General features: G+C 65.4%; 1 protein-coding gene across 7 annotated transcripts in view; it reads left to right on the top strand.

The window, feature by feature from the left end:
• Nucleotides 1-23,409, top strand: part of RIPOR1 (RHO family interacting cell polarization regulator 1) — a 28,903-nt gene extending 5,494 nt beyond the window's left edge. Inside the window, exons 2-23 of one of the 7 annotated variants that reach the window (XM_064160657.1) lie at nucleotides 8,697-8,823; nucleotides 11,365-11,514; nucleotides 11,826-11,904; nucleotides 12,194-12,217; nucleotides 13,523-13,576; nucleotides 14,093-14,245; nucleotides 14,341-14,404; nucleotides 14,479-14,522; nucleotides 14,975-15,100; nucleotides 15,251-15,399; nucleotides 15,617-15,746; nucleotides 16,851-17,624; nucleotides 18,324-18,463; nucleotides 18,784-18,958; nucleotides 19,516-19,651; nucleotides 19,872-20,033; nucleotides 20,131-20,289; nucleotides 20,607-20,803; nucleotides 20,890-20,973; nucleotides 21,526-21,616; nucleotides 21,856-21,919; nucleotides 22,604-22,689. In XM_064160657.1, the coding sequence (XP_064016727.1) occupies nucleotides 8,697-8,823; nucleotides 11,365-11,514; nucleotides 11,826-11,904; nucleotides 12,194-12,217; nucleotides 13,523-13,576; nucleotides 14,093-14,245; nucleotides 14,341-14,404; nucleotides 14,479-14,522; nucleotides 14,975-15,100; nucleotides 15,251-15,399; nucleotides 15,617-15,746; nucleotides 16,851-17,624; nucleotides 18,324-18,463; nucleotides 18,784-18,958; nucleotides 19,516-19,651; nucleotides 19,872-20,033; nucleotides 20,131-20,289; nucleotides 20,607-20,803; nucleotides 20,890-20,973; nucleotides 21,526-21,616; nucleotides 21,856-21,878 (3,041 nt within the window). In that variant the 3' untranslated portion in view covers nucleotides 21,879-21,919; nucleotides 22,604-22,689. Of the gene's footprint in view, nucleotides 1-889; nucleotides 996-3,681; nucleotides 3,760-8,696; nucleotides 8,824-11,364; nucleotides 11,515-11,825; nucleotides 11,905-12,193; nucleotides 12,218-13,522; nucleotides 13,577-14,092; nucleotides 14,246-14,340; nucleotides 14,405-14,478; nucleotides 14,523-14,974; nucleotides 15,101-15,250; nucleotides 15,400-15,616; nucleotides 15,747-16,850; nucleotides 17,625-18,323; nucleotides 18,464-18,783; nucleotides 18,959-19,515; nucleotides 19,652-19,871; nucleotides 20,034-20,130; nucleotides 20,290-20,606; nucleotides 20,804-20,889; nucleotides 20,974-21,525; nucleotides 21,617-21,855; nucleotides 21,920-22,603 lie in introns of those variants that run through there. The other 6 variants (XM_064160660.1, XM_064160656.1, XM_064160658.1 and 3 more) reach the window with 6 other exon arrangements.
• Nucleotides 23,410-27,138: the final 3,729 nt, after the last annotated feature.

Genomic DNA, 27,138 nt, shown 5'->3' with positions numbered 1-27,138 from the left:
GTCCCTTCCTGCCCCGTGACGTGGTGGCAGCAGCTGGGACCTGCTTGGATGGAGCTGGCTGCTCCCACCTCCGCCACGGCAGCTGCCAGGGGCTCCCAGTGCTGCCTACCTCAGGACCAAGACTTGTGTGGGCAGCTACAGAGCTGCAGGAGGGTGGCATGCATGCCACAGAGCCTCCTGGATGTTTAGGGCATCCTTGTGCCCTAAGCAGGGAGTTGTGGGGCCATGTGGCACTGCCAGCTGCTGGGGTTGGCAAGGAGGGCAGGTGGGAGATGGACTCCTGCGGGCATCGGGGCATCTGTGTAGGAAGGGCACCCAGCATCTTTGGAGAGCCCTGCGAGGAAGCCCAGGCTGGAACCAGCCCCTCTCAGGCTCTGGAGACCCACATGACAAAACCTGGGAGTGCAGGGTGCCCACAGGGATGCCCACAGTGGTTTTAGATAGGGATACCGAGAAGGGAGTCTCCGAGGGGAGCAGTCTCACGGGGGGCTGGCTGGCACGAGGCTGGCATGGCTGGTAGGGGACACTGCAGTGCCCAGCCTCGACTGCAGCCTGTCCCATTCTGCTTTAAATCAACCCAGAGCGGGGCTGGGGGAGACTTGGCACCACAGTGAGGTGCCCTCCCCTCTGTCCGTGCCTTAGTTTTCCCAGGAGGGTGGTGGAGAGGGAAGGATGGGGACCGAGCTGTGCCATTCCCTCTGCCGTGGCCGCCAGGGCTGGTGAGGTCTCCTGCCTCCAGGGTGGACGAGCGCCCTTCTGTCCTCCCTCCGTGCCCGGTGCCGCCGCCCCGCAGCCTCCCGCCGTGCCGGGCGGTGATGTCAGCCGAGGGGAAGCGTGGGAGGAGCAGCGGCCCGGGGGGAGCCCTGCCGGCCGCGGCCCCCGCATGCAGCGCTGCGGACAGACGGACGGACAGGCATGAGAGAGCCGGGGGCTGCCCAGCCGTCCAGCCCAGCCCGGCGGCGAAGCGCTGCCCGCCATGAACGGCAAGCGCAGAGGTACCGAGCGCTGGCAAACGCCGCCCGCCTGGGCACCGCAGCTGGCACAGCGGGGCGGGGCTGCGGTCATGGCCGGGCTTTCGGTGCGGAGGGCAGCTCGTCTGCCCCGGGGTCAGGTATCCGCCACCGGCAAGGGACACGTTTGTCACCGTGGTGTGCGGCGGGGGGGTGTTGGGACAGGGTGGCATGGCAGGGTGGGACCCGCTGGCTGCTCAGCCTTGCTGTTGCCCGTGTTGAGAGCCAGGCTCAGCGTCTCAGGGCAGGAGAAGGGCCACAGCTGCCCACTGTGGCAAAGTGTCTTCCCTTGGCGAATCGGTTTGCTCCCCCTTGTGCCCCCCACGTCTTGCCCGGGCCTGTGCCAGTGAGGACAGAGCCCAGGTTCGTGCCAGGTATCGCTGGCACCAAGGCCCCACGAGACCTGGGCAGAATGGAGGGGGTTCTACTGGTACCCAGCAGGGCATCCTGGAGATGAGCAGGCCTGGGGGAAAGTGGCACGTGGGACCTTTGCTAGGTTATGCCAAGCCCAGCAGCATTGTGCCAGAGCCCCGTCTTCTGCTCAGCACCTCTGAGAGGGGTCACGGCCCGCTCAGGAGCAGGGTCTGGTGCCCCTGGCCCGGCTGCAGTGCTGTCTGTCGGGGTGTAGAGGTGCCCTCCCTGGGCCTCCAAAGCCATGGGGATGCTGGCTGGGTGCTCCTGTGCCGCTGCCGGGGGCGGACCCACTTCGCTTGAGTCACAGTGGCCCTGGGCTGGTCCCCAGGAGCCATCCTAGGCAGCAGGTCGGGCTGGAGCTCAGGCGGGCTCAGGGAACCCCTGGCCTCGGCTGGGTCCTAGCTTGGGGCTGGCATCCCCCTGCGTCTGCCAGGTGGGAGCCCCTGGGCTGGGTGCTGGGGTGGCGGCAGGGCTGTGCTGGTGCCCTGCCCTTCCTCAGGGACACGCGGGGGTAAATCAGCGCTTCCTGCCATTCTTCCCGGCAGCTCCTTCCCCTTCCTGCCGCCCTCCTGCTCGGCCGAGGAGCCAGCGGGCACCGGGGGCCGAGCCTGGACACTGTGTGCCTCGCCCGGAGCACCCAGCACCTGCCACCCCCCGGACCACCATCCCCTGCTTGGCCGGGGGCTGCCACCTCATGGCCGGGGCCTTCTATCCCTGGCGGGGTCCTGGGCCGCTGGGACGTTGTTTATTGACTGCTCCTGCTCCCAGCCCTGCCACAGCTGCCCCGAGTGGGGAGCAGGAAGGGGAGGCCTGCCTGGAGGAGGGGCAGAGCATAGAGGGGTCAGGGAAGAGGCACTCCAGGCCCTCTGTAACTGAAGTGACATGGCATGGGTGCCCGGGTGCCCCCTGTAACTGAAGTGGCATGGCATGGGTGCCCAGGTGCCCCCTGTAAGTGAAGTGACATGGCATGGGTGCCCAGGTGCCCCCTGTAACTGAAGTGGCATGGTATGGGTGCCCAGGTGCCCCCTGTAAGTGAAGTGACATGGCATGGGTGCCCAGGTGTCCCCTGTAACTGAAGTGGCATGGCATGGGTGCCCAGGTGCCCCCCGTAAGTGAAGTGGCATGGCATGGGTGCCCAGGTGTCCCCTGTAAGTGAAGTGGCATGGCATGGGTGCCCAGGTGCCCCCTGTAACTGAAGTGGCATGGCATGGGTGCCCAGGTGCCCCCCGTAAGTGAAGTGGCATGGCATGGGTGCCCAGGTGTCCCCTGTAAGTGAAGTGGCATGGCATGGGTGCCCAGGTGTCCCCTGTAAGTGAAGTGGCATGGTGTCAGTGCCCAGGTGTCCCATGTAAGTGCAGTGCCGCGGCGCCGGTGCCCGGGTGCGGTTGTGCTCCGTGCCGGGGCGTGCCGAGGGGCGCGGGGCCGTCAGTGCCGCCGCAGCCCGCGGAGGGAGCGGGCCCGGAAGGGGCCGGCGGGGGACCGGGGAGCGGTGCGGTCACGGCAGCGGGGCCGCAGCTGTGCAAACACTGCGCTGCGCCGCGGGGGCTGGCGCCAGCGGGACGTGTTCGCAGGCTCCCGAGGTCATCCCCGCCGTGTGCCCCCGGGACGCTCACCCAAGGGTGCCATTGGGTGCCGGGGTGGGTGGGGCCGTGCCGTCGGTGTGGGGTTGGCAGGCCCCCTGCTTGCCGGACACCTCGGGTGACCGAGCCGCGGGCCAGGATGCACCGTCCCGTGGCCACCATGCCACCTCCTTGCTGCGCTGTCCCCCTGCGGTGCCCAGGGAGGTGGTTGCAGTGCCACCGGCATGGGGACGGCAGCCCGGTCCTCCCGGCCTCTCCGGGGGTTGTTCGTGGGTGCTGCTGCCCGGAGTCAGGGGTGCTGGGGGTGCTGCGGTGCGGGACGTTAGTGGAGGTGCTGGTCAGAACTCCCAGCTGCCAGTCGGGGGCAGCCGGTTCGGGGCGTCTCCGAGCAGGGCAGCGCTGATAAAGCCGTCGGAGCGACCTGGGGCTGGTGTCTGAGTGTCGGAAACAGAAACCAGCTGGGACCAACCCAGCCGGTCCGACTGCCCCCTCCGCGCTCCGCCAGCATTCTTGGCATCCCAATCACCGCCGGGGCACCGGGCGGGCGGCGGGACGCGGCCGGGAGGCCGGGCTGGAGAGCCCCGGAGTTGGCTCCAGCACCCTCTCCGCCACGCTGCCCACACAGCCGCGCACATCAGGCCGCTCTGCCCCCTTGGGCACTGCCCCGCGGGCAGCGCTGGCTGGGGGCAGGCGGGCAGACGGACACCCAGGATTGCGTTTCCGGCTGCGGGAGAGCTGCGGTGCAGCACGGCAAGGTGAAAAGCTGGGTCGGGAGGTGGCTTCGTTAGCACCAAAACCTTAATTAAGTGCGGGGGGCTGGCAGGGGCTGGACCTGTGGGACAGGAACTTCGGGGCAGTGCTTTTGGGTAGCACCTTTGAGGCAGCATGTCTGAGACAAGACCTTTGGGACAGGACGTTTGAGGCAGCACCTTTGGGACAGGACATTTGGGACAGGACATTTTGGCCAGGACATTTGGGGCAGGAGTTTTGGGACCGCATCTTTAGGACAGGACATACTGGGCTGGGACATTTTGTGCTCCTCAGCAGAGGGAGGGATGTGTCTGGGGCCGAGCGCATGGCAGGCACACGAGCGTGTCGTTGCTCTGCCCGGTACCACCTCCTGGTTGGTGAGCCTGGGCAGCTGCTGGTGGCCCGGCCGAGCGTGCCCCCTGCTCTGCTCACGGCAGGGCCGTACCAGGTACCTCTTATCTCGGTAATGTCAGGAATGCACCACGCCGGGGGTTTGTCCTCCCAAGCGTGCCAGGAGCTGAGACCCCACAGCCTGCCTGCCCTGCTTCACACTGCCCTCAGGCACCCAGCCCACCGCCCGCCCGTGCCAGGCTCCAGCATCCTTTGGGCTCCTGGGGCACTGCTCCTGCAGAGCAGGGGCCTGATGACCTGCTCTACAAAGGGGGGTTGGGGTGGTGGCACAGGAGCTGGGCTGCAGGATGGCAGGCCCAGAGATGATGGGTGTTGTGGCAGACAGGCTGGCGCTGGTGGGACCTGGCAGTGCCTGGGGCTGGGCTCTGGGCTGTCTGGCAGCATGTCCCTTGCTGCTACTCAGGCCTGCGCCCGTCCTGTCAGCCGTCTGCCTCGTGGTGTGGTGTAGAGGGGTTTGGGGAAGAGCACAGAGGTGTGGTCCTAGCACCAGCCACTGCACCTGGCACTGCTCTGTCTGCTAGAGAAGGCTCCTTTGGTGGCCTGGGGCATGACCCAGCATGGGGCAGGTGGCAGCAGGAGCCAGGGTCTGGGTGAGCAGCTGGGGATGGTTTGGACTATCCTGGGCAGTTGTGATGGGGGCACTCTGACACCCCCAGCACGCTTCTGCCCTGTGGCACCCCCAGCACTCTTCTCTCCTGTGACACCCCCAGCATGCTTCTGCCCTGTGGCACCCCCCCGCATCCTCCCCAGTGCAGGCCTCTGCCTGGGTGCCCCTCTTTAGTTCTTGCCCTATGCGCCCAGGGGGCAGGGTGGGCTGGCGCAGGATGCTCCTGGGGGGCTGTGCTCACCTCGGAGCTGTGAGCTGCCCCACGGAAGGCTGCTGGGTGCCCTCCCTGCGGAATTGCTGCTGCTGCTGTCACATCGCAGTGGGACAGCCCCCAGCGGTGCCATGCACTCTGCTCCGCGGGGAGCAGATTAAAGAGCCCTGCCAGGGGTAATCTGCCAGGCCCCGCGGGTCAGCCGCGCTGCCAGGGATTACAGCTCCTCCTAATGAGCTTAACTGGGACAGGGTTGGCCTGGAAACAGGAGGGACATCGAGGTGGCAGGGCCCACGGAGCAGCTCCGGGGCCTTAGGCTGGCATTGGTGTGCCGAGAAGGCAGCCGACGGAGCCTCTGCTGGCACAGGGGGCACCGCTGCTGCCCGCCTCTGACTCCAACCATCTTGGCTCCTCCCGGGCACTGCCACTGCCTGGCCCCAGCGTGGTGTGTGGGGAGGTGACAGCATGGCTGCGGCGTGGTGACAGCATGGCTGCTGGGAGGTGATGGCATGGCTGCGGCGTGGTGACGGCATGGCTGTGGGGAGGCGACAGCATGGCTGTGGGGAGGCGACGGCATGGCTGCGGGGAGGTGACGGCATGGCTGCAGGGAGGTGACGGCATGGCTGTGGCGTGGTGACGGCATGGCTGCGGGGAGGTGACGGCATGGCTGCGGCGTGGTGACGGCATGGCTGTGGGGAGGCGACAGCATGGCTGTGGGGAGGTGACGGCATGGCTGCGGGGAGGTGACGGCATGGCTGTGGCGTGGTGACAGCATGGCTGCGGCATGGTGACGGCATGGCTGCGGGGAGGCGACAGCATGGCTGTGGCGTGGTGACGGCATGGCTGTGGGGAGGTGACAGCATGGCTGTGGCGTGGTGACAGCATGGCTGCGGGGAGGTGACGGCATGACTGCGGGGAGGTGACGGCATGGCTGCGGCGTGGTGACGGCATGGCTGCGGCGTGGTGACGGCATGGCTGCGGGGAGGTGACGGCATGGCTGCGGCGTGGTGACGGCATGGCTGAGGGGAGGTGACAGCATGGCTGTGGCGTGGTGACGGCATGGCTGCGGGGGGGTGACGGCATGGCTGTGGGGAGGTGACGGCATGGCTGCGGCGTGGTGATGGCATGGCTGCGGCATGGTGACGGCATGGCTGTGGGGAGGCGACAGCATGGCTGTGGCGTGGTGACGGCATGGCTGTGGGGAGGTGACGGCATGGCTGTGGCGTGGTGACAGCATGGCTGCGGGGAGGTGACGGCATGACTGCGGGGAGGTGACGGCATGGCTGCGGCGTGGTGACGGCATGGCTGCGGCGTGGTGACGGCATGGCTGCGGGGAGGTGACGGCATGGCTGCGGCGTGGTGACGGCATGGCTGAGGGGAGGTGACAGCATGGCTGTGGCGTGGTGACGGCATGGCTGCGGGGGGGTGACGGCATGGCTGTGGGGAGGTGACGGCATGGCTGCGGCGTGGTGATGGCATGGCTGCGGCATGGTGACGGCATGGCTGTGGGGAGGTGACGGCATGGCTGCGGCGTGGTGACGGCATGGCTGCGGCGTGGTGATGGCATGGCTGCGGCATGGTGACGGCATGGCTGCGGGGAGGTGACGGCATGGCTGCGGCGTGGTGATGGCATGGCTGTGGCATGGTGACGGCATGGCTGCGGCGTGGTGACGGCATGGCTGCGGCATGGTGACGGCATGGCTGCAGGGAGGCGACAGCATGGCTGTGGGGAGGTGACAGCATGGCTGTGGCATGGTGACAGCATGGCTGCGGGGAGGTGACGGCATGGCTGTGGGGAGGTGACGGCATGGCTGCGGCGTGGTGACGGCATGGCTGAGGGGAGGTGACAGCATGGCTGTGGCGTGGTGACGGCATGGCTGCGGGGGGGTGACGGCATGGCTGCGGGGAGGTGACGGCATGGCTGCGGCGTGGTGATGGCATGGCTGCGGCGTGGTGACGGCATGGCTGCGGGGAGGTGACGGCATGGCTGCGGCGTGGTGATGGCATGGCTGCGGGGAGGTGACGGCATGGCTGCGGCGTGGTGACGGCATGGCTGCGGCATGGTGATGGCATGGCTGTGGCGTGGTGACGGCATGGCTGCTGGGCGGCAGGACACATGGCACCCAGGGCATGCCCACTGGCAGCCGAGCAGGTGTATACCAGGCAGGGCTGCTTGTTGTGCCAGGGGAAGGGATGACGATGGCAATGTGGGCTGTGGCGGTGCCAGTGGCCCCCCATTGTCCCTGCTGTTGCTGGTGCAGGGGTTTTGCTGCTGGTGGTGCTGGGGCAGGAAGAAAAAGGGAGGGGGAAGGTAGCTGGAGGGGTGGGCAGCTGAGGCCTGTCTGCCAGCTGGTGGAGCCGCACCCATAGCAGCCTGCCTGGCCTTCCCTGGCAGGGTCCGTGACCAGCCAGCACCCAGTGGTCTGCTGACTGCTGGCACCCACAGCTCAGCTCTGGGAGCTGGCAGGGTCAGTGGGACCAAGCTGGCACAAGCAGTGGCTGGGATGAAGTGGAGCATCCAGCTGCCTCCATCCCAAGAACTGGGCTTCTCTGCATGCCCAGCTGGCACTGCCAGGTCTCGCAGGGCCACAAGGAGCTCTGGACTCCCCTGCCTTGTGCTTTGGGCTGCCCTGGACAGGGCTGTGGTGATGCTCCCTGTGACATGGGCTGGGAGTTGGGTCCAGGCCCCAGGACTCAAAAATCTGCTCCCTCCTGGCTGGCATCGACTGCAGCAACCACCAAGGGGACAGCAGGGGCAAGCAGAGGTCTTTGGGGCTCCTGGCATCATCCGTGGAACTTCCAGCAGCAGAGGGCAGGGCTGTGGTGGCCATGGAGCTGGACACATGCTGCCCACGGGGACTTTCCAGGGTCCAGCAGGGAATGTTTCAACCTTTCCTTCCCCGAAGCCGAGCTCCTGGAGAGGCTGGGAACTTCCCCAGGCCTTCTGCTGCCCATGGGTTTCCCTGCTGCCAGCTGCTGGCACCAGTGGAAAGCAAAGGGCTGGGCAGCTGGGTCTGCCCCCACACCCTTCCTGCCTCTGCAGCAGGGTGGCACGGGCAGTGTGGGACATGGGACAAGGCAGGGCTCAGGAGGGGCTGCCTGGGCTGGGGCACAGCAGAGGGTTTGCCATGGTTGTCTGGAAGGGCCATGGCAGGCACTGGGCATCAGCCCCTCCCTGGGGCTCCTTGCTCTCTATGGTGCCCTGAGGAGACTGGAGCCAGCTGGGTTTGGGCTCTTCTCCTTGGTATCAGGGGACAGAAGGAGAGGAACTGGCCTGGAGTTGTACCAGGGGAGGGTTAGGATGGCCTTTGCTGCAGGAGTGGTCAGGGATTGGCAGAGGCTGCCCAGGGAGGTGGTGGAGTGCCTGTGCCTGGAGGTGTTGCAGAGCTGTGTGGCCGTGGCACCAGAGGCCATGGTTTGGTGCCCATGGTGGCCATGGTGGGGTTGGGTTGCAGGTTGGACTGGATGCTCTCGGAGAGCTTTTCCAACCCAGTTTGGTGATTCACCCCGGGCAGGAGGCTGGCACTGCTGCTGTGGGCCAGCAAGGGACCTGTGCCCTTGGTGCCACAAGGAGTGCCCCTGGGCTGGCAGGGAGGGCAGGCTCCCATCCAATGGGTGCTGTAGCCGCCTTGCTCCGTGGGTGCCGTTCTGGGTGCCAGCAGAAGCCGCACCGGAGTCTCCCCAGGCCGCTGACCTCTCTCCTGTGCCCGCAGGGAGCCCCTCCAGGTGGCACTCGGCGATGTCACTGTCCGTGCGCCCGCAGCGCCGCGCCCTGGCGGGCAGGATCAGTAGGAGCCAGTCCTTCGCCGGAGTCAACTGCGCGCCCGAGCGGCCCCTCAGGTGGGACACGGCCTGGCAGCCTGCCCTGGGCACGCAGGCAGTGCCAGGCAGGGCGGGAGGGGACCCTGCTGCACCTCACCACCTGCTGTCCCAACACCTCTCCAGCGTGACAGCCAGGGGATGTGACACAGGGGGATGCAGGGAGCCTCCCAGGGTGACAGCCAGGGGATGTGACACAGGGGGCTGCAGGGAGCCTCCCCAGGGTGACAGCCAGGGGATGTGACACAGGGGGCTGCAGGGAGCCTCCCCAGGGTGACAGCCAGGGGATGTGACACAGGGGGCTGCAGGGAGCCTCCCAGGGTGACAGCCAGGGGATGTGACACAGGGGGCTGCAGGGAGCCTCCCAGGGTGACAGCCAGGGGATGTGACACAGGGGGCTGCAGGGAGCCTCCCAGGGTGACAGCCAGGGGATGTGACACAGGGGGCTGCAGGGAGCCTCCCCAGGGTGACAGCCAGGGGATGTGACACAGGGGGCTGCAGGGAGCCTCCCCAGGGTGACAGCCAGGGGATGTGACACAGGGGGCTGCAGGGAGCCTCCCCAGGGTGACAGCCAGGGGATGTGACACAGGGGGCTGCAGGGAGCCTCCCCAGGGTGACAGCCAGGGGATGTGACACAGGGGGCTGCAGGGAGCCTCCCAGGGTGACAGCCAGGGGATGTGACACAGGGGGCTGCAGGGAGCCTCCCCAGGGTGACAGCCAGGGGACACAGGGGGTGCATGGAGCATGGAGGTCAAGAGGCAGTCAGAGCCCCTCGCCCTTGCCCAGCTATGCTGTGCCCAGGGCAAGGGTGCCCAGGGCCAGGTGAGGACCTGCTGGCAGCAGAGCCTGGAGCTGTGTCTCAGCCTCATGCTTCAGGCAGCTCTGAAGGGCCTTCCTGTGGGCATCCCTCCAGGTTCCTGGGTGGGGTGGAGGAGCTGGAGTGGCTCTGAGCTGTGCCTGGGTAGCTTTGCCATCCTGTGGCAGCTGGTTTTGGGGTCTGGGTGGGTCAGGGCCCCTCCAGCTCCTTCCAGAGCTGCAGCTGAGCAGTGCCGTGGGCTGCCCTCAGCTCTGTGCCCAGCAGCAGCTGTTCCCTGCTCACCCTCTCCAGATGCTGCCTTGCTTTGCCCTTCCTCCTCCCCTCTGCTGAGCCTCAGGTTGGTAAGAAGCACCCCAGGTGATGCCATGCTTCATCCCTAGCTCCTGGCTGCCCTCTCCAGTGGTTCCCGGGACATGGGCATCCCATGGGTTTGGGCTGTGGGACCATCTCAGTGCTTTCCATCCCTCTTCCTAGCATCCAGGCAGGCTCCAGTGCTCCCTCTAGTCCCTTACAAGAGTCATCTCTCAGCCAGGTGGCTGGGGAAGGCAATGCCAAGCTGCCCTGCTAAGCTATGGGCACTTCTGCTGGGTGGGCACAAGGCCAGGTCGAGCCTCCTCATGCCTGGGAACAGAGCTCCAACCCTGCTCAGTGCTTCTCTGCAGGCCCTCCCCAGCCTCTGGCCACACTGTGGGATCTGGGGGTGCCGAGGGGACAGGGAAGAAGGAGGATTGGCCTGGAGCCAAGTGTCTGGTGGGGAGATGCCTGCAGGGGCCCTGGAGCTGGCAGGGCAGGGCTGGTGGAAATCAGACACTCAGCCATGGCTCTGGCTTGGGAGGAGGCCAAGGCCTTGCTGCCCACCCCAGCAATTCAGGGAAGTCTTTTGGCCGCTCCTGGGAGGAGCAGCACAGGATGGGAGGTCCAGGCCGGGCTGGGACTGAGGAGCCTGTGCCGGGAGCAGGAAGGGCAGGGCCGGGAGCAGGGCGGTGCTGCCCGGGCACAGCGCAGGAAGGAGCTCAGCAGGTCCTGCCCCGCTGCAGGCTGGCCCGGAGAGGTGCCCAGGGTGGTGGGGGGCAGCTCCACAGGGTGGGTTTGGTGGCATCTGGAGAGGCTTAGCATCAGCGAGGATGTCCCTGCCCCCTGCTGCTCTGCTGGGCTGGCACAGCTGATGTTCCCAGGATGCTGCCATGCTGCCACCCGCTGGCATCTCAGCCTGTCCCTGGCAGCTCACGGCGGCAGGGCAGCAAGATGATGGTGGCATGTGTCATCTTGCCATGGTTGCCACCCTGCTAACCTGGGGTGCCAATGATGGAGCAGCATGTGGCCAGGGCTGGAGATGTCCCCATGAGCACGCAAGGAATGCAGCTTGGCTCTGGCTGATGCCAGCTTCAGTTACCTCTGCTCCCTCCAACCAGAGCCTAAGACATCCACAGCTGCACAGAGGCTACCCCAAGGTCAGCCTTGGTGACCCCACTGAGACAGGGTTCAGTCCCTGCTCTTCTCCACCAGCTTTGTGGGTTTCTCCTGGTCCTTCCCATGGCTTTGGGGCAGCCAAATGACCTGGGCCAGTGTCCAGCATCAGGGCCCCATCTCACCGGGTGGCACCGGCTTCTGGGCAGTCCCAGGAGAGGCAGGCAGGCAGGTCCAGCTGGACCAAGCTCCTCTTTGCCTCAGGACGAGGTGCCCAGCAGGCTGGGGCACCCAGGGGCACCACGGCACTGAGCAGGGTCTGTCTGCTCTCTCCCCAGGAACCTGTCACCCTTCACCCCCACCGTGTCCCGCAAGGCTGGCTCCAGGGTCAGTAGGATGTTCTCCATGTCCCACAAGTCTCCCCCACCCAAGGTGCCTCAGCCCAACCGCCTGGACGAGGTCTATGAAGCTCTCAAGAAGGGCCTGACGTGAGTGCCTGGTGCTGCCCGGGGCCGGCTGGAGGCAGGGAGCCCCTCAGGGGCACAGGGCAGCTGGCCAGGGGTTGGCACTGGAAGATCTCCGCTGCCACCCAGCAGGGACGTGCCAGAGCTCTTGGATGCAGTGCCTGAGGGTTCTGGAGCTGCATGGGGGCCCAGGTCCCACTGTGTCCCATGCTGAGGGCTCCCTGGGTGCTGGGGTGAGGAGTGGGGGTGTGGAGCCAGATGTGTGCGGTTGGTGGGCTCTGGGGTGGCAGGAGCCTGGCATCGCAGCCTGACCTCCGTGGTGTGGTTGCATCTAGAGCCTACCTGGAGGTGCACCAGCTGGAGCTGGAGAAGCTCAGCACCCAGATCCGTGAATCCAAGCGGAACTCGCGCCTGGTGAGTGCCACTTGGGAAGAGCCTGATGGAGAGGGGTGGGCAGCTGGCGCTGTGGGCATGGCTGGGGCGGCTTACGGTGTGGCCCTGCCCTGGGGCACAGCCTGGGCCATCAGAGGGCAGCCCAGGCTGCGGTGCTGGGCTGCACGGGGCTCCTGTCCTGCTGCCACGCCTCTCCAGCCCAGGGTGCTGCCCGTGCCCGCTGCTGTGCTGTGGGTGCTGGGTGCTGGCCCTGCTCAGGTGGGCGCAGGGGGCTCTGCACTGCCTCTCACCCCTCTCCTCTCTCCTCCAGGGCTTTCTCTACGACCTGGACAAGGTGAGTGAGGTGGCTGCTGTCCTGTCCCCCCATGTCTGCCTGTGCCAGGGTGTGCTGCTGCCATCCCCTCTCCACTTGCACTACCCAACTGTCTGTCCCTGTCCCCTCCATGGCAGAGTCCCCGTGGGGTGGCATCAGGGCTCTGTGAGCAGGGTGGCTCTGGGATGGGGATGAAGCAGTGACTGGCAGGGGCCTGTGACCCTCTTGCAAACAAGCTGCTGGTGCTGAGCACTGAGCCTGGGCCAGCTCCGAGGTGGGGGAACAGAATTGTTGTGCCCTGAAACCCTTCCAGGGACTGGAGCTGCAGCACTGCCCTGGGCAGCCTGGGCCAGGTCTTGGCAAACTTTGGGGGAAGAAATTGTTCTTCATGTCCCACCTAAACCTCCCCTGGGGCAACTTGAGGACATTTCCTCTTGTGCTGGCACTTGTATGTGAGCAGAGCCCAGCCCCAGCTGGCTGCAGCCTCCTCTCAGGGAGCTGCACAGAGCAATGAGCTCTCCCTCAGCCTCCTCTGCCCCACACTGCACACCCCCAGCTCCCTCAGCTGCCCCTCCCCAGCCCTCTGCTCCAGACCCTTCCCCACCTTTGGTGCCCTTCTCTGGACCTGCTCCAGATCCTCAATGTCCTTCTGGGAGTGAGGGTCCTAAAACTGCACCCAGGATTCAAGCTGTGCCCTCAGCAGTGCCAGCCCAGGGGCACAATCCCTGCCCTGCTCCTGCTGCCCACACCACTGCTGATCCAGCCCAGGCTGCTGCTGCCCTGAATGCCCACCTGGGCACCCCCTGTCTCCTCTTCAGTTGCTGCCACCCAGCACCCCCAGGTCTATCTTTTCTGCTGGGCACTTGCCAGCCTCTCTGCCCCAGCCTGGAGCCTTGCTGGGGTTGCTGTGCCCCAGGTGCAGGACCCAGCCCTGGGCCTTGTTAAACCTCATCCCATTGGCCTCAGCCATGGGTGCAGCCTGGGCAGAGCCCTCTGCACAGTCTCCCTGCCCTGCAGCAGACCCACACTGCCACCCACTCTGGTGTCATCCGCAGAGGCACTGAGAGTGCCTTGATCCCCTTGGCAACACCACTGATAAAGACCTTCAGGAGCACCCTGGGGTCTCCAGCCGGGGGAGGCTGGAGGGTTGCAAGTGCAGGCTCTGCTCTGTGCACCTCCCCCTGCTACCCTGCGCCTCCCAGGTAGGGCTGTTGGCCAGGACCCATGCCAGTCACCTTGTGGGCACATAGCGGGGCACATCCTGCCCCACAGCTCCTCTGCAAGGAGGCTGGGGGGACGCTGAGGGCATCCTCTCTACCTTTGCAGCAAGTGAAGGCCATCGAGCGCTTCCTGCGGCGCCTGGAGTTCCACGCCAGCAAGGTGAGGGCTGGGCACTGGGGTGGCAGCTGGGCAGCGGGGTGAGGGCTGGGCAGTGGGGTGAGGGCTGGGCACTGGGGTGACAGCCGGGCAGTGGGGTGAGGGCTGGGCACTGGGGTGACAGCCGGGCAGCGGGGTGAGGGCTGGGCAGTGGGGTGAGGGCTGGGCAGTAGGGTGGCAGCTGGGCAGCGGGGTTACAGCCGGGCAGCGGGGTGAGGGCTGGGCAGTGGGGTGGCAGCTGGGCAGCGGGGTTACAGCCGGGCAGCGGGGTGAGGGCTAGGCAGTGGGGTGAGGGCTGGGCACTGGGGTGACAGCCGGGCAGTGGGGTGAGGGCTGGGCACTGGGGTGGCAGCTGGGCAGCGGGGTTACAGCCGGGCAGCGGGGTGAGGGCTGGGCACTGGGGTGAGGGCTGGGCAGCGGGGTGACAGCCGGGCAGCGGGGTGAGGGCTGGGCAGTGGCATGGCCCGGGCACAGCCCTGGGCTGGCTGCGCTGTCCCCTGAGCACGTCTGTGCCCGCAGATCGATGAGCTCTACGAGGCCTACTGCATCCAGCGGCGGCTGCGCGACGGTGCCCACAACATGGTGAGGGCCTACAGCAGTGGCTCTCCGGGCAGCCGCGAGGCCCGCGACAGCCTGGCAGAGGCCAGCCGAGGCTACAAGGAGTACACGGAGGTGAGCGGCCCGCGGCATGGGCAGGGGGCACCGGTGCCCCGGGCGGGGGGTGCCGGTGCCCCGGGTGGCTGCTGATGGCTGCTGTGTGTCCCCAGAACATGTGCCTGCTGGAGAGTGAGCTGGAGAGCCAGCTGGGCGAGTTCCATGTGCGCATGAAAGGTGAGGTGCCCACCGCACCCTGCCCGCTGCCTGCCCGCCCGCTGCCTGCTGATGCCCTCTGCCTTCTCTTGCAGGACTGGCAGGCTTTGCCCGGCTTTGTGCTGGTGACCAGTATGAGGTTGGTGGGACGGGACGGGTTGGGATCTGCTCTTCTCCCTGCCCTGTGGTCTTTGGGGTGCCCAGGCATGCAGGTGGGCACTGCTGTGGAGGGCATGTTACAGGGTGGTGGCAGGTGGCATGGTCCTAGCCGTGCCCGGAAACACGGAGGGAGCACCCTCCGGCCTAGTGTAAAACCCCCTAGCCTGGGGCTGAACCCCCCTCCCCTGCCCCCAGCATGGTGCTGCACCCCCCCCAGCCTGGTGCTGAACCCCCTCAGCCTGAAGCTGCAGCTCCTCCAGCCTGGTGCTGCACCCCTCCAGCCTGGAGCTGCGGCTCACCCCAGCTTGGATCTGCACTCCCCCAGCCTGGTGCTGCACTCCCTCAGCCTGGACCTGCACTCCCCCCAGCCTGGAGCTGCACTCCCCCAGCCTGGAGCTGCAGCTCCCCCACGCCCATGCCTCTGCCCTGCAGATCTTCATGAAGTACGGGCGGCAGCGGTGGAAGCTGCGCGGCCGCATCGAGGTGAACAGCAGGCAGGTGTGGGACAGCGAGGAGATGGTTTTCCTGCCCCTCGTCACCGAGTTCCTCTCCATCAAGGTACAGGGCTGGCAGCCACCCTCCCTTCTGCCCGGGCTTCCCTTCGGGACCTCACCTCGCCGGGTTGGACAGAAGCTGTCTGGTGGTGGCGTCCTGGCACTCAGCAGGGTGAAGACGAAGCCTGAGGCTCTCCTCCCCCTCCTGCTGCAGGTGACGGAGCTGAAGAGCTTGGCCAACCACGTGGTGGTAGGCAACGTGTCCTGTGAGACCAAGGACCTCTTTGCAGCTCTGCCCCAGGTTGTGGCTGTGGACATCAATGACTTGGGCACCCTCAAACTCAGCCTGGAGGTGACCTGGAAGTGAGTATTGGAGCGGGCATTGCCAGTAGCACCCGGCAGCTCTGGGGATGCCCAACATGGTGTGTCAAGAGGTGACCTGCGTCAGGCTCCCCCCATCCCAAACATGGCCTGCAGACCCAGGCTTAAGCTGCCCACGGTCCTGGGCACCCCACTGCAGGGCAGGGTTGGGACCCCTCAGGCTGGCATCCGCTCCTCAGCCGCCCGCTGTGCTCTGCAGCCCCTTCGACAAGGACGATCAGCCGTCAGCCGCCAGCTCTGTCAACAAGGCCTGCACGGTGAGCAAGAGGTTCTCCAGCTACAACCAGAGCCCCCCGGACACGCCCTCACTGCGCGAGCAGGCCTTCTACGTGAGTGCCCGACGGCTGCCCAGCCCGTGCCACGCAGCCTGGCACGGCAGGGGGAAGGGGTGGGCAGGTCCTCTCCAGCCGTACAGCCACCGTTCCCCGGTGCTGGCGCCTGCCCCTCCCGTGCTCACAGCTCCTCTTCTCTCTGCCCAAGAGCCCGGGGCGGGCATCTGACAAGCGCGGGTGGGCACTGGTGGACGTCTTTCGGGAGACACTCTTGGAGAAGCTGTCTCAGAGCTGCTCCTGCGGTGACGTCTCCTCGACCGAGCTCGGGAGGTGGCCGCGGCAGGGCCGCGTAAGTGCAGGGCTGCAGCTGGCCAGCAGCGGGGGCAGCGCTGCCACCCTCCTGCCCTGCAGTGCCACCTTCCCGCCGTAGGCGTAGCCTCTGCTTGTCTCCTGCCCGCCAGCTCTGGCTCAAGCCCAGAGGCCTGATCCTGCCAGGCTGGGATCTGACTGGCCCTGGGCATGCGGCTCCAAGCTTGAGGAGCCTGGGCTGCAGGGGCTGGCCCTGCCCTGCCCACACCCCCTTGTGAAAGAGCTGGCACTAGTGCGTAGAAGCCTGTCCCTGTCCCTGCACTACTGCCTTAGGTGTGCTGTGCTCTAGTAGTGACGTGGTGCTGGTGTGATGGCACTGGTGTGACAGCACTGGTGTGGCATTGGTATGATGCTGGCATGGCATGGGTTCAGTGTTGGTGTGGCACTGGCTCAGTGATGGAGAGCCATTGGCATGAGGTTGGTTTGACCGCTGGTGGTGGGCACTGTGAGCTGCTGCTGTTCCTGCAGCCATGGTGGGTGGTATCCTCAGCTCCACATGCCACACCTTGCCATGGCCGTCCTGGAGCTGACACGCCAGGGTGTGTGTGTGGGTGGGCCTGGCGGGGCAGACTCCTCACAGCTGGTGGTGAGCTGCAGGGCTGGAAGAGGCAGCCCGGATCTGTTGGGTCCTTGCTGCCCATCCTGCCGTGCCAGCCCAGTCAGAGTGGCATGGCACCCTCCACCAACAGTCACAGCACCTCTGCACCCTCCAGCTCCTGATTGATGGGGAGGCAGCTGGAAGAACAGGGGTGGCAGGAGGACCCTGCCTGACACCCTCCTCCCTCTCCCCAGAACATGCTGCGGCGCCAGGAGGAGCTGGAGAATGGCACAGCCTGGTCTATCTCCTCCGAGTCCTCCGACGACTCCTCCAGCCCGCAGCTGCCGGGCAGTGCCCGCCACACCACACACAAGCCCATCGTGCAGCCCGAGCTGCAGGCCTCTGCCCCTGCTATCGAGATCTCCTTCTCTCAGCAGCCGGAGGAGCCCAGCCCTGCGGCTGGCAGCAGTGCCGTGCCCCTGCCCGGGGGCCAGCCTGAGGAGCTGGACCCCCACAAGGAGGCGGTGGCCAACGGGCACCTGCCCTACTGCCGGACTCTGAGCCACATCAGCGAGGCCAGTGTGGATGCCACGATGGAGGCCAAGGCTGTGGAGGGCCCCTGGGAGGCTGCACCCAGCCCGCAGGACATGGGGGTGGGTGAGCAGGACATGGACACCCTCCCGGCAGGGCATGACAGCGGGGCCGTGGCCAAGCCTCATAAGCCTCATGCCGCCGCGGCATGGGCAGTGGAGGAGGCAGAGGTGGCTGAGCCAGTGCAGAGCGAGGCACCAGCACTGGCACGAGCCTCCACGGAAGAGAGGCCCATCCTTGCCCTACCATTGCCTGCCAGTGCCCCCGAGGTGCCACGGGCAAAGGTGGTGGACTCAGGTCTGGAGGAGGCCATTGGCCTCCTGGGCTCAGCCCTGGATGACTATCGGGGGCAGTTCCCAGAACTGCAGCCCCTGGAACGGGAGCTCAAGCGCCTAGAAGAGATGCTGCTGGTGAGTGGCTCCTGGCAGTGCCCACAGGTGAGGGGGATGGGGCCATCCTGGCTGGTAGTGCCCATGGCCAGTGGAAACGATGGATAGTGGCGTGACTCAGATGGCAGTGCCCAGACATGGCTGGAATGGGGTCTGCCCAACCGGTAATGCTCAGGGATGATGAGGACAGGGCCATCCCTGCTGGGCTGTGCCTGGGGGCAGTGGGCATGGGGCCCTACTAGCTGGCAGAGCCTGGGCATGATGGGTAAGGTGGCAACCCTGATAACAGTGCCCATCAGTGGGGGTGACAGAGTCATCCCTTTTGGCAGTGCCTGGGGTGATGGGGACAAGGTCATTCCTGATGGCAGTGCCCAGGGATAAGGGTGGCAGATTCATTCACGATGGCAGTGGCTAGGGATGATGGGGACAAAGCCATGCCTGATGGCAGTGCCCATGGGTGTGGGTGGCAGATTCGATGAGAACAGGTCCACCCCTGATGGCAGTGCCCATGGGTGTGGGTGGCAGATTCAATGGGGACAGGTTTATCCCTGCTGGCAGTGCCCGGGGATGAGGGAGGCAGTGCTGTAGCTGATGGCAATGTCCATGGGTGAGGGTGGCAGACTGATCCTTGCTGGCAGTGACTGGGGATGAGGGAGGCAGTGGCATAGCCGCTGGCAGTGCCCGGGGAGGGGGGTGGCAGGGCTGCGGTGGCGAGCCAGGCGCTGAGGCGCGGTGCCTTCCCCGCAGCAGAAGCAGGGCATCTTCCTCAGCCGGGCATCCAGCATCAGCCTCACCGTGGAGCACGCCCTGGAGAGCTTCAGCTTCCTCAACACCTCCGACGTGGAGGACTCGGAGGGCTCCGAGGAAGAGCCTCTCCAAGATGAGAGGTGCACAGGGGGTGGGGGTAGGGCAGGACACAGCCAGGGGGCACTTGGGTTGGGGAATGTCCAACTCTGCCCAGGGTGCCCAAGAATGTTTCGACCAGCCCATCAGAAGGACACGAGGGCAGGTCCAAGTCGAGAAGCACTTGGCCACCTTGCCTCTGCATGGAGGCCAGGCTGGGAGGCCAGCTTGTGTCCTGTGCCCCTGTGCCCTTCTCCTTTACCCAGCCCTCACACCACCATAAACTGCCCAGCATTGTCCCTGTGGGTGGGGAAGAGCTGGGGCCAGGTTTGTGGGCTGACCTTGGTCTTTCCCTGGCTGGCAGGAGGGCTGGCAGGCCCCGGCGTGGCAGCAGAGCCCCCAGTGCTGGTGAGCCCAGGGTGGATGATGCCGGCGTGGGCAGCGGCTCTGAGGCCAGCACCGAGCCCATGAGCACTGGCAGCGAGTTCCTGGACAAGGCTCTGGTGCTTCACCTCCACAGCTGCAACTGCCTGCTGCTGGTGAGCATGGCTGGGCACCACTGCCGCGGGCACCTGGAGCCATCAGCCTGGAGGAGGCTGAGGGGAGGCCTCTTTGCCCTCCACAGCTCCCTGAAAGGAGGCTGCAGGGAGATGGGGTCGGGCTCTGCTCCCTAGGTACAAATGACAGAACAAGAAGAAATGGCCTCAAGTTGCCCCAGGGCAGGTTCAGGTTGGCCACAAGGAACAATTTCTTCCCCTTGAAGGTTGCCCAGGCCTGGCCCAGTCTGCCCAGGGCAGTGGTGGTGTCTCCATCCCTGTAGGGGTTTCAGTGCCATGGAGCTGTGGTGCTGAGGGCCATGGGTTAGTGGTGCCCTGGCACTGCTGGGTTAAGGCTTGGGCTTGATCTGTGAGGCCTCTTCCGTCCAAAGCAATTCCACGGGTCCAGGGTGCTGTGGTTCTCTGCGAGGGGCTGGGAAGAGGCACCCTGGGGAGGGCAGCCCTGGGGTGGTCTGTGGGTGCTCCCTCCAAGTGTGCCCCAGCACAGCAGGCAGACGGTGCTGTGGCTTCTGAGATGCCCATTTTGCCTTGTCTTGCAGAAGCTGGGCACCTTCGGTCCGCTGCGGTGCCAGGAGATGTATGCCCTGGACAGGCTGCTGCGGGAGGCGCAGGTGCTGGAAGTGGTGTGCCAGCTGGTGGCCGAGCGTGCTGGAGCTGCCAGCTCTGCTGCCGATGGTAAAGACATGGCCCAGGGGAACACTGCCCTGGCACCCCGTGGGCCACACGGGGACTGAGCTCAGGTGGTGGGTACCTGCCAGCCTGAGGGTAGGAGCCACCTGCCCGCTGCTGGTGTTTTGATAGGGCTTGGTTGAGGTTCAGTGTGCCCCCGTGGTGTGGGCGGGGGTTAGGGTGCCTGCTGCCCCGGGGGGGATGTGTGACAGCTGTGCCCCCGCAGTGGTGCAGTTCTCGACGCACAAGGAAGGGGTCCTGGCGCTGTGGGAGCGCTGCGTGGAGCTGCCCAACCTCTACACCTGCCCTGTGGAGCGCTTCCTGCAGGTGCTCAGTGCCCAGTATGCGACACCCATCAGCGAGCGCCACCCTGGCCTGGCCGATGCTGGTGAGTGCAGCACCCAGGGATGCCAGGGAGTTGCCACACGTCCCGCAGAGGGGTGGCCAAGGCTGCAGCAGGCCCTGAGCCAGGCCCTTCCCCACAGTATGCATGAAGCTGGTGGAGGACATCCTGAACCGGCGGCTGCCACGCCGGCCTGGCAGTGCCCAGGGCGAGCAGGTCACCATCTTCCAGTACTGGAGCCACTTCGAGTCGCTCGGTGCCCTGGCGCTGGACACCTACATGATGGAGCTGGCAGAGGAAGGTGGGTACCCTCACACCCTCCCTAGGCTCTGGCATTGGGTGCTGGAGCTGATGCTTCCTAGGAGATGACCTTGTAGCACTGCCATGAGCACCCTGGGGCATCACCCAGAGGCTCAGATATCCTTGGGGTGGGCATTACAGGCACATCCACTGCCATACTGCCTTCTGAGCACCCTAGGGCCTTGCTGTACATCCCCAGCATCTTAGCTTGGGTGTCCCAGCATCTCCCAGCACTGGCACCCTGCATGGGGTCTGCTCTTCTGGGCGGTGGCAGGAAGTGTGTGGGCAGTGCTGGGCTGAGCTGCTGGTTCCCCGCAGCGCTGCTGGCACAGAACCTCAACTCGGACGAGCAGGATGTGGTGCTGCGTGCCCTGAAGCGTGTGCCCGAGGGCCGCCTGAAGAAGGAGGGGCTGAAGGCCCTCAGCCTGCTCCTGGTGGAGGGCAACAGCAAGGTGGTGAGCGCTGTCTCTGCCCAGCTGCGCAGCCTGGCAGAGAGCCCTCGCTTCCGCCAGCGGGTAGGTGCTGGGCAGGGGGGTGCGGGGGTCCTGGGCCCCTTGGATCTGCTGGTGGTGTTGGCACTGTGCCCCCTTCTGCTCCCCAGGCTCTCGTGTGTTACCTGGAGCAGCTGGAGGACGAGGAGGTACAGATGCGGGTGGCAGGGTGTGCAGCGCTGGGCTGCCTGAAGGTGAGAGGGGCATGGCAGGAGCTGGCAGAGCTGCACCCTCTGCAGGGAGGGGAAGCCGCTGGGGCCCCGAGTCCGGACACAGCTGCAGGGAGGAGCTGGGAGTGCTCCTCAAGTGCTGGAGGAGCTGGAAAGGAGTCGGGGAGGGAAGGGACAGGCCGAGGGCTGCGCTGTGCCACCAGACCTGGCTCCATACAGCTCCCTGAAGGGAGGCTGGGGCCAAGTGGGGGTTGGCCTCTTCTCCCAGGAACAAGTGATGGGACATAGCAAATGGCCTCAGGTTGCACCAGGACAGTTTTAGCTTGGGCAAGAGGAATAATTTCTTCCCCTAAAGAGTTGCCAAGGCCTGCCTCAGGCTGCCCAGGGCAGTGGTGCAGTCCCCATCGCTGATGGGAGCTGTGGTGCTGAGAGCCACGGGTTGGTGGTGGTGCCCTGGGCAGTGCTGGGTGAAGGGCTGCACTCCACCATCTGAAAGCTCTTCCAACCAAACCAATTCCATGGGGCTGCAGTGCCCTGTGCTGCCAGCCCTGCCAGCCCCTGTGCCCTGTCTTGCAGGCCAAGGAGAGCATCGAGCAGCTGGTTTATCTGTGCCAAACCGACAAGGAGCCCGTGCGGGAGGCGGCCAAGCAGAGCCTGATGCTGTGTGGTGAGTGTCCCACTGCTCCTCCCTGCTCTCTCCCCACCCACAGCTTCCTGACTAGCATCTCCCGGTGCCGGCGGTGCCCATGGGAGAAGAGTGCCTCGGGGTGGTCGCTGTCTGTGTTATGCACTCTGGTTCACGGTGCCCTGAGCTCTGCCGGGCGAGAGCAAGCTGGCAGCGGGTACGGAGGGCTGGGTGTGCCGCGGGCACCAAGCACTGAGCGTGGTTGTTCTGTCATTTGCTAGATGGCACTGAAAGAACCATCTGAGAGGGGTTCTAGGCCTCCAGCCCGTGGCAGCTGCTGCACAGGTTGGGACACGTGAGCCATCCTTGTGCCCGTCACCCGCTCCTGCCGCTTTGCTCACGACTGTCCCTGTCCTAGAGCCTGGCAGCCCTTGTTACCTCTTGGAGTCTGTGTGTCTTGGCTGTCCCTAGGAGCCCACCCACACCCACCCCTCTGGCACACATAGAGCCTTGCACCTGTCCCACGTCCCACCAGTGTCTGTGTCACCACCTCTGGGCCGGGGCTAGCCGCAGCAGGCAGATTGGTGCTGGGGGAGGATGGGTGAAGAGCTCAGAGCCAGCTTGTCTTGTGCGTGGCTGTGTCTGTCCCTGCGTGTGCCCGACGCGCCTGGGCAAGGCCCTGCAGATGTGCACAGCTGGCTGAGGCGCTGGAGACAGCCCTGAGCTCTGCCCCCTTTGCCTGGAGCTGGGCTCTCCACAAGCCGCCGCTCCTGGGATGGCAGCCGCGGGTGGTGCTTGCCCCGTGTGGGCGCAGCAGGCAGCTGAGGAGCAGGATTTGTAGGGGCTGCGTCAGGGGCTGCGGGAGCAGTCTGAGCCCGAAGCTGTGCCGAGGAGGGGAGAGGTCTCCTGCCGTGGCTGTAGCCGGCCGGCTCGGCGCTGCCAGCTGCTGGCCGCGGTGCCGCGGAGAGGCTGGGGCAGGGGCTGGGCAGAGCCCCGCGGCCGCGCCCTGAGCAGGCTGTGCCCTTGCAGGGGAGGACGGAAAATCAGCTCACCGGCGGCTGGAGGAGACCCTGGACAGCCTCCCGCGCATCTTCGCCCCAGCCGGCATGGCCAGCACAGCTTTCTGAGACCACCGCGCCAGAGCCACCTGCCAGCCTGGAGGGCACGGGCAGCGCCGGGCCAGACGGCAGCCCTGCAGCACTCCCCGGCTCCGGCCGCACGCTCACTGCCTTACGAGCACCGCCGCGGGCCCCCGCCCCAGCAGCCGCCCCCCGCACGCTCCTGGCCGAGGAGGGCACCCCGCCGCGCCCCCACGCCCCCTACTGCTATCTAACCCCCCCGGGGGAGCCCACCCTTCCTGCCCGCCCCGGCGGAGAGCCCTGGCACAGCTCTCCTGGCAGGACCTGCTCTTTGGGAACCACCACCTGGGAGCCACCGCCACGGCTGCCATCCAGGAGCTGCCTGGGGACAGCTGCCCTGTGCCACCTGGAGTGCCCAGGACCGAACCGGGAGGAGAGATGAGATGTTAATATATTCTGCTGGGCTGCTCCTGTCCCCTCCCCGCCTGCGGGGAGCACCACACGATGCAGGCCCCCGCAGCTGCAGAGCCTGGCTGGGCCTGGAAGGATGAGAAGGGGGCAGGAGGAAGGAGACAGGGACAGAGGCAGAGAAGCTGATTTGTGTTGCATCCTGGGGTTTTATTTACAGACCTTTTTGCAGAGAAGCAAAAGCAAACCCAAGTCCTTTTCTACCCTGTCTGGACCTCTGCCTGGTGTCAGTGCAGAGCGAGCTGCTTCTGATCTTCCACCAGAAATAAAAGCCAGCCTTTATGGAGAGCCAGGGCTGGTTCTTCTGCCCCCCGCGGCCCAGGGTGGGCAGGGCGGCACCGGGAGGGTGGCGTGGGGCACGGCTGTGAGGGCTGGGATCACCCAGCCGCCGGTTTCCTGCCGCTGGGCACGGGCAGCTCTCCAAAGGGCAGAATGCTTTGGGCTCTCTGTGGACATCCATCACCTGACCCTGGTGCAGGTCTCCTCGCTGAGCCACGAGGGACCAAGGACTCAGGACAGCTGAGGAGGGGATCTCTGGAAGTGCTCACCCACTGCCCAGGGGCAGCCTGGGGGCACAGCTGGCAGAGGGTTAAGTACCTCCAAGGATGGAGCTGGCCAGGCCATGCTGCTGCTTGACCGTTCTCACAGCAGCAGGTCTCCAGAGTATCACTCCAGGCTCTGTGCTTTGGCTTCACCTTGGTGCTTGGTCTTCCCAGGGCACCACTCAGGACCGTCTGCCTGGCTTCTTTACCCCCCACCAGGTATTAATAGACTCAGAAGAGCCTACTCAGCCTCTTCTTCTCCAAGCCAACCAGGCCAAGCCTCTTCTGCCACGACGGCTGCTCCAATCCCTCAAGCATCTTAGAGGCCCTTATGGTCCTGGGCAGAGCCCACAGCAGAGGTGAGAGCAGCAGAGGCAGTGACCCATGCCACTGACACCCATCCTGGAGGAGCACTGAGGCCTCCAGGTCAAGCTGGGTACCAGGGATTCTAAGCAAGTTTCAGGTGGTCACACCCTCCACATCTCAATGGAGCAGAGCTTCCCAGTCATGGAATGGGTTGGGTTGGAAGGGACCTTCAAAGGTCATCTAAAAATGTGGTGGCAGCCCAGAGCCAGCTGTGTGCTGGCTGCAGCCAGAGCAGGCAGAGCAGCAGCACAGGGAGGGGATTCTGCCCCTCCAATCTGCTCTGCTCAGCCCTCCCCTGCAGCACTGCCTCCAGCTCTGGGAACCCAGCACAAGGAGGACCTGGAGCTCCTGGAGAGAGGCCAGAGGAGGCCACAGAGGTGATCAGAGGCTGGAGAAGCTCTGCTGTGGGGCCAGGCTGGGAGAGTTGTGGCTGTGCAGCCTGGAGAGGAGAAGGCTCCAGGGGACCCTCAGACAGACCTCAGAGCAGCCTTGCAGTGTCTGAAGGGGCTGCAGGGGAGCTGGGAAGGGACTTTGGCCAAGGGCTGGCAGTGCCAGAATGAGGGACAATGGCTTTGAGCTGGGAGAGTGAGAGTGGAGAGGAGGAAGAAATTGTTGGCAGTGAGGGTGGGGAGACATTGGCACAGGCTGCCCAGGAGGTGTTCAGGGCCAGGCTGGATGAGGCCTCGAGTACCCTGGGCTCGTCAGAGGTGCCCATGGCAGGGGTTGGCACTGGATGGTCATTCAGATCACTTCCAACCTAACCCATTCCATGCTTCCATGATCTAGAGCAACCCCTGTGCAGTCAGGAGAAAGGAGCCATCGTGCCAGCACCTCCTCTGCAAGCCAGATCTGTGTCAGCCCTTCAATCACCTCCCTCTCACAGCACCTTGCTGGTGCTCAGCAGTGGCAGCTCTTTGCTTCTCTGGTAGGAGCTGCAGCCCGTGGGAGGGTGTCTGTGCCATGCTGACACCACCCCTGCACCCAGCTTTGGCTCCTTTTCCCCATTTTTGCTGCCTCCCTGTCAGCCCAAGGGCTGCCCTGGGCTCTGCAGCACATGGTGCCACCAGCTTCTACCTGCTGGGCTCAGGGTAAGCATCCTCATGAGCCCCTGAGGGTGCTGGAAAAGGTTGCCCAGGGAAGTAGTTGAGGCCCCATCCCTGGAGGTGTCCAAGGTGAGGCTGGACAAGGCTGTGAGCAACCTGCTCTAGTGGAAGATGTCCCTGCTGGCTGCAGGAGCTTGGACTGGATGCCCCCTGGAGGTCCCTTCCCACCCAAACGACTCCTTGGTTCCATGATCAGCAGCACCAGATGCCTGCCCAGCCAGCACAGCCTGCTGTGGGATGGCAGTGGGGCTGGTGAGGCTGCCCAGGCTGTGACAGCAGCCAGAGTGCCTCTCTGGAGCACCACGAGCCCTGCCGGCAGAAACAACCTCAGTCTCGATGCCAGGTCGTGCCGAGGGGATCCTGCTGGGAGACGTCTGGTTTGAGGAGCCTCCCAGCTGCTCCTCTCCCCTCGCCCCAGGCTTGGATGAAATCCTGCTCCCAAGGCACTGAAGAGCTGAGCAGGCTCTGAGCCACCCCAGGCAGCAGCCTCCTCGTGATGGTTGCCACGCTCCTGGCAGGGCTGTCAGCGACAAGTAGAGGCTGCTCCTCCAGGGAGCACCCCCAGGGTGACAGCTGGGGCCGAGAGGGGCTCCAGGCAGGTGCCAAGGCTGCGCTGACTACCTGCAGCCCAGCTCCACTCTGCCAGCTCAGAGCTGAGGCAGCAGAGGCGGGGGTGGCTGCTGAGGGTTTATGCTACGTGAGGGTGATGAAGGCAGCAAGGTGAGGGAGCTCACCCAGGGCCTCCAAAAGGTGGCCAGGAGCTCCCCTCCCTATGGCCTCCTGTTGCCCTTTTGCTCATGGGCAGGGCACCTGTGGGGCAGGCCTCACTCAGGTGGCTCCTCCAGAAGGAGCTGAACTGGGGGCAGGCTCTGAGGCTTGGTTTTAGGAGCAGCCACATCTCAGATTGAAGTTGGGGGCTTGAGTCCTCTGCAAACCTCCTCGCCTCCAAGTGCCTCCAAGTGCCTCCAAGTGAGAAAGCCACGACGGGGTCAGAGCCCAGCCTGTGCTGGGGGATGCTTTGAGGCACTTGTGGCACGAGTCCAGGCACAGCATTTGCCACAGCTTGCTCCCTAAGCACTGACATTAGAATCATGGAATGGGCTGGGTGGGAAGGGACCTTCAAAAGCAGCCAGTGCCAAGCCCTCTGCCATGGACAGGGACACCTCCCACCAGCACAGACTGCTCAAGGCCTCATCCCATCTGGCTTGGAGCATCCACAGCTTCCCTAGCCAACCTGTTCACCAGCCTCAAGGTCAATTTCCTCCTCATGTCTCATCTCAGTCTGGCTTCTTCCAGTCTGAAGCCATCACCTCTCATCTTGTGACTCCAAGCCTTTGTCAAAAGTCCCTCCCCAGCTCTCCTGTAACCCCCTTCCTGCACTGCAAGGCCACCAAAAATGTCCCTGGAGCCTTCTCCTCTGCAGGCTGCACCCCCCCGACTCTGCCAGCCTGGCTCACAGCAGAGTCCTGCCAGCCCTGCCGTGGCCTCCTCTGGCCCTGCTGCAGCAGGTCCCTGTCTGTGCTGTGCTGAGCACTGCAGAGCTGCCCCAGCACTGTGGGGGGGGGGACGGGACTCAGCAGTGCTCAGCAGAGCAGCAGAATCCCCTCTCTGCCCCTGCTGCCAGGGACCAGCCCAGGAGCTGGTCCATGCTGGGCTGCAAGCACACATTGCCAGCTTGCGGTGGGCTTCTCAAACACCAGCACCTCCAAGTGCTGCTCCCCAGCACTGCTCTCCATCCATTCTCCACCCAGCCTGGATCTGTGCCTGGGATCACCCTGAGCCAGCTGCACTTGGCCTTGCTGAACTTCATGAGGGTGGCCTGGGCCCACCTCTGCAGCCTGGCCAGGTCCTTCCTTCCAGCCTGCTAACTGCACCACACAGCTTGGAGCCCTTGACAAACCTGCTGAGGGTGCCTGAACCCCAGTGCCCATGTCGCGGGCAAAGATGTTAGACAGCAGTGGTCCCAGAACCAATCCCTGAGGGACACCACCTGCCAGGGAGGGTGG

The sequence above is a fragment of the Pogoniulus pusillus genome, chromosome 20 (genome assembly GCF_015220805.1).
Source record: "Pogoniulus pusillus isolate bPogPus1 chromosome 20, bPogPus1.pri, whole genome shotgun sequence".
NCBI classification, from domain to species: domain Eukaryota; kingdom Metazoa; phylum Chordata; class Aves; order Piciformes; family Lybiidae; genus Pogoniulus; species Pogoniulus pusillus.
This window is presented reverse-complemented; position numbering and strand designations above follow the sequence as displayed.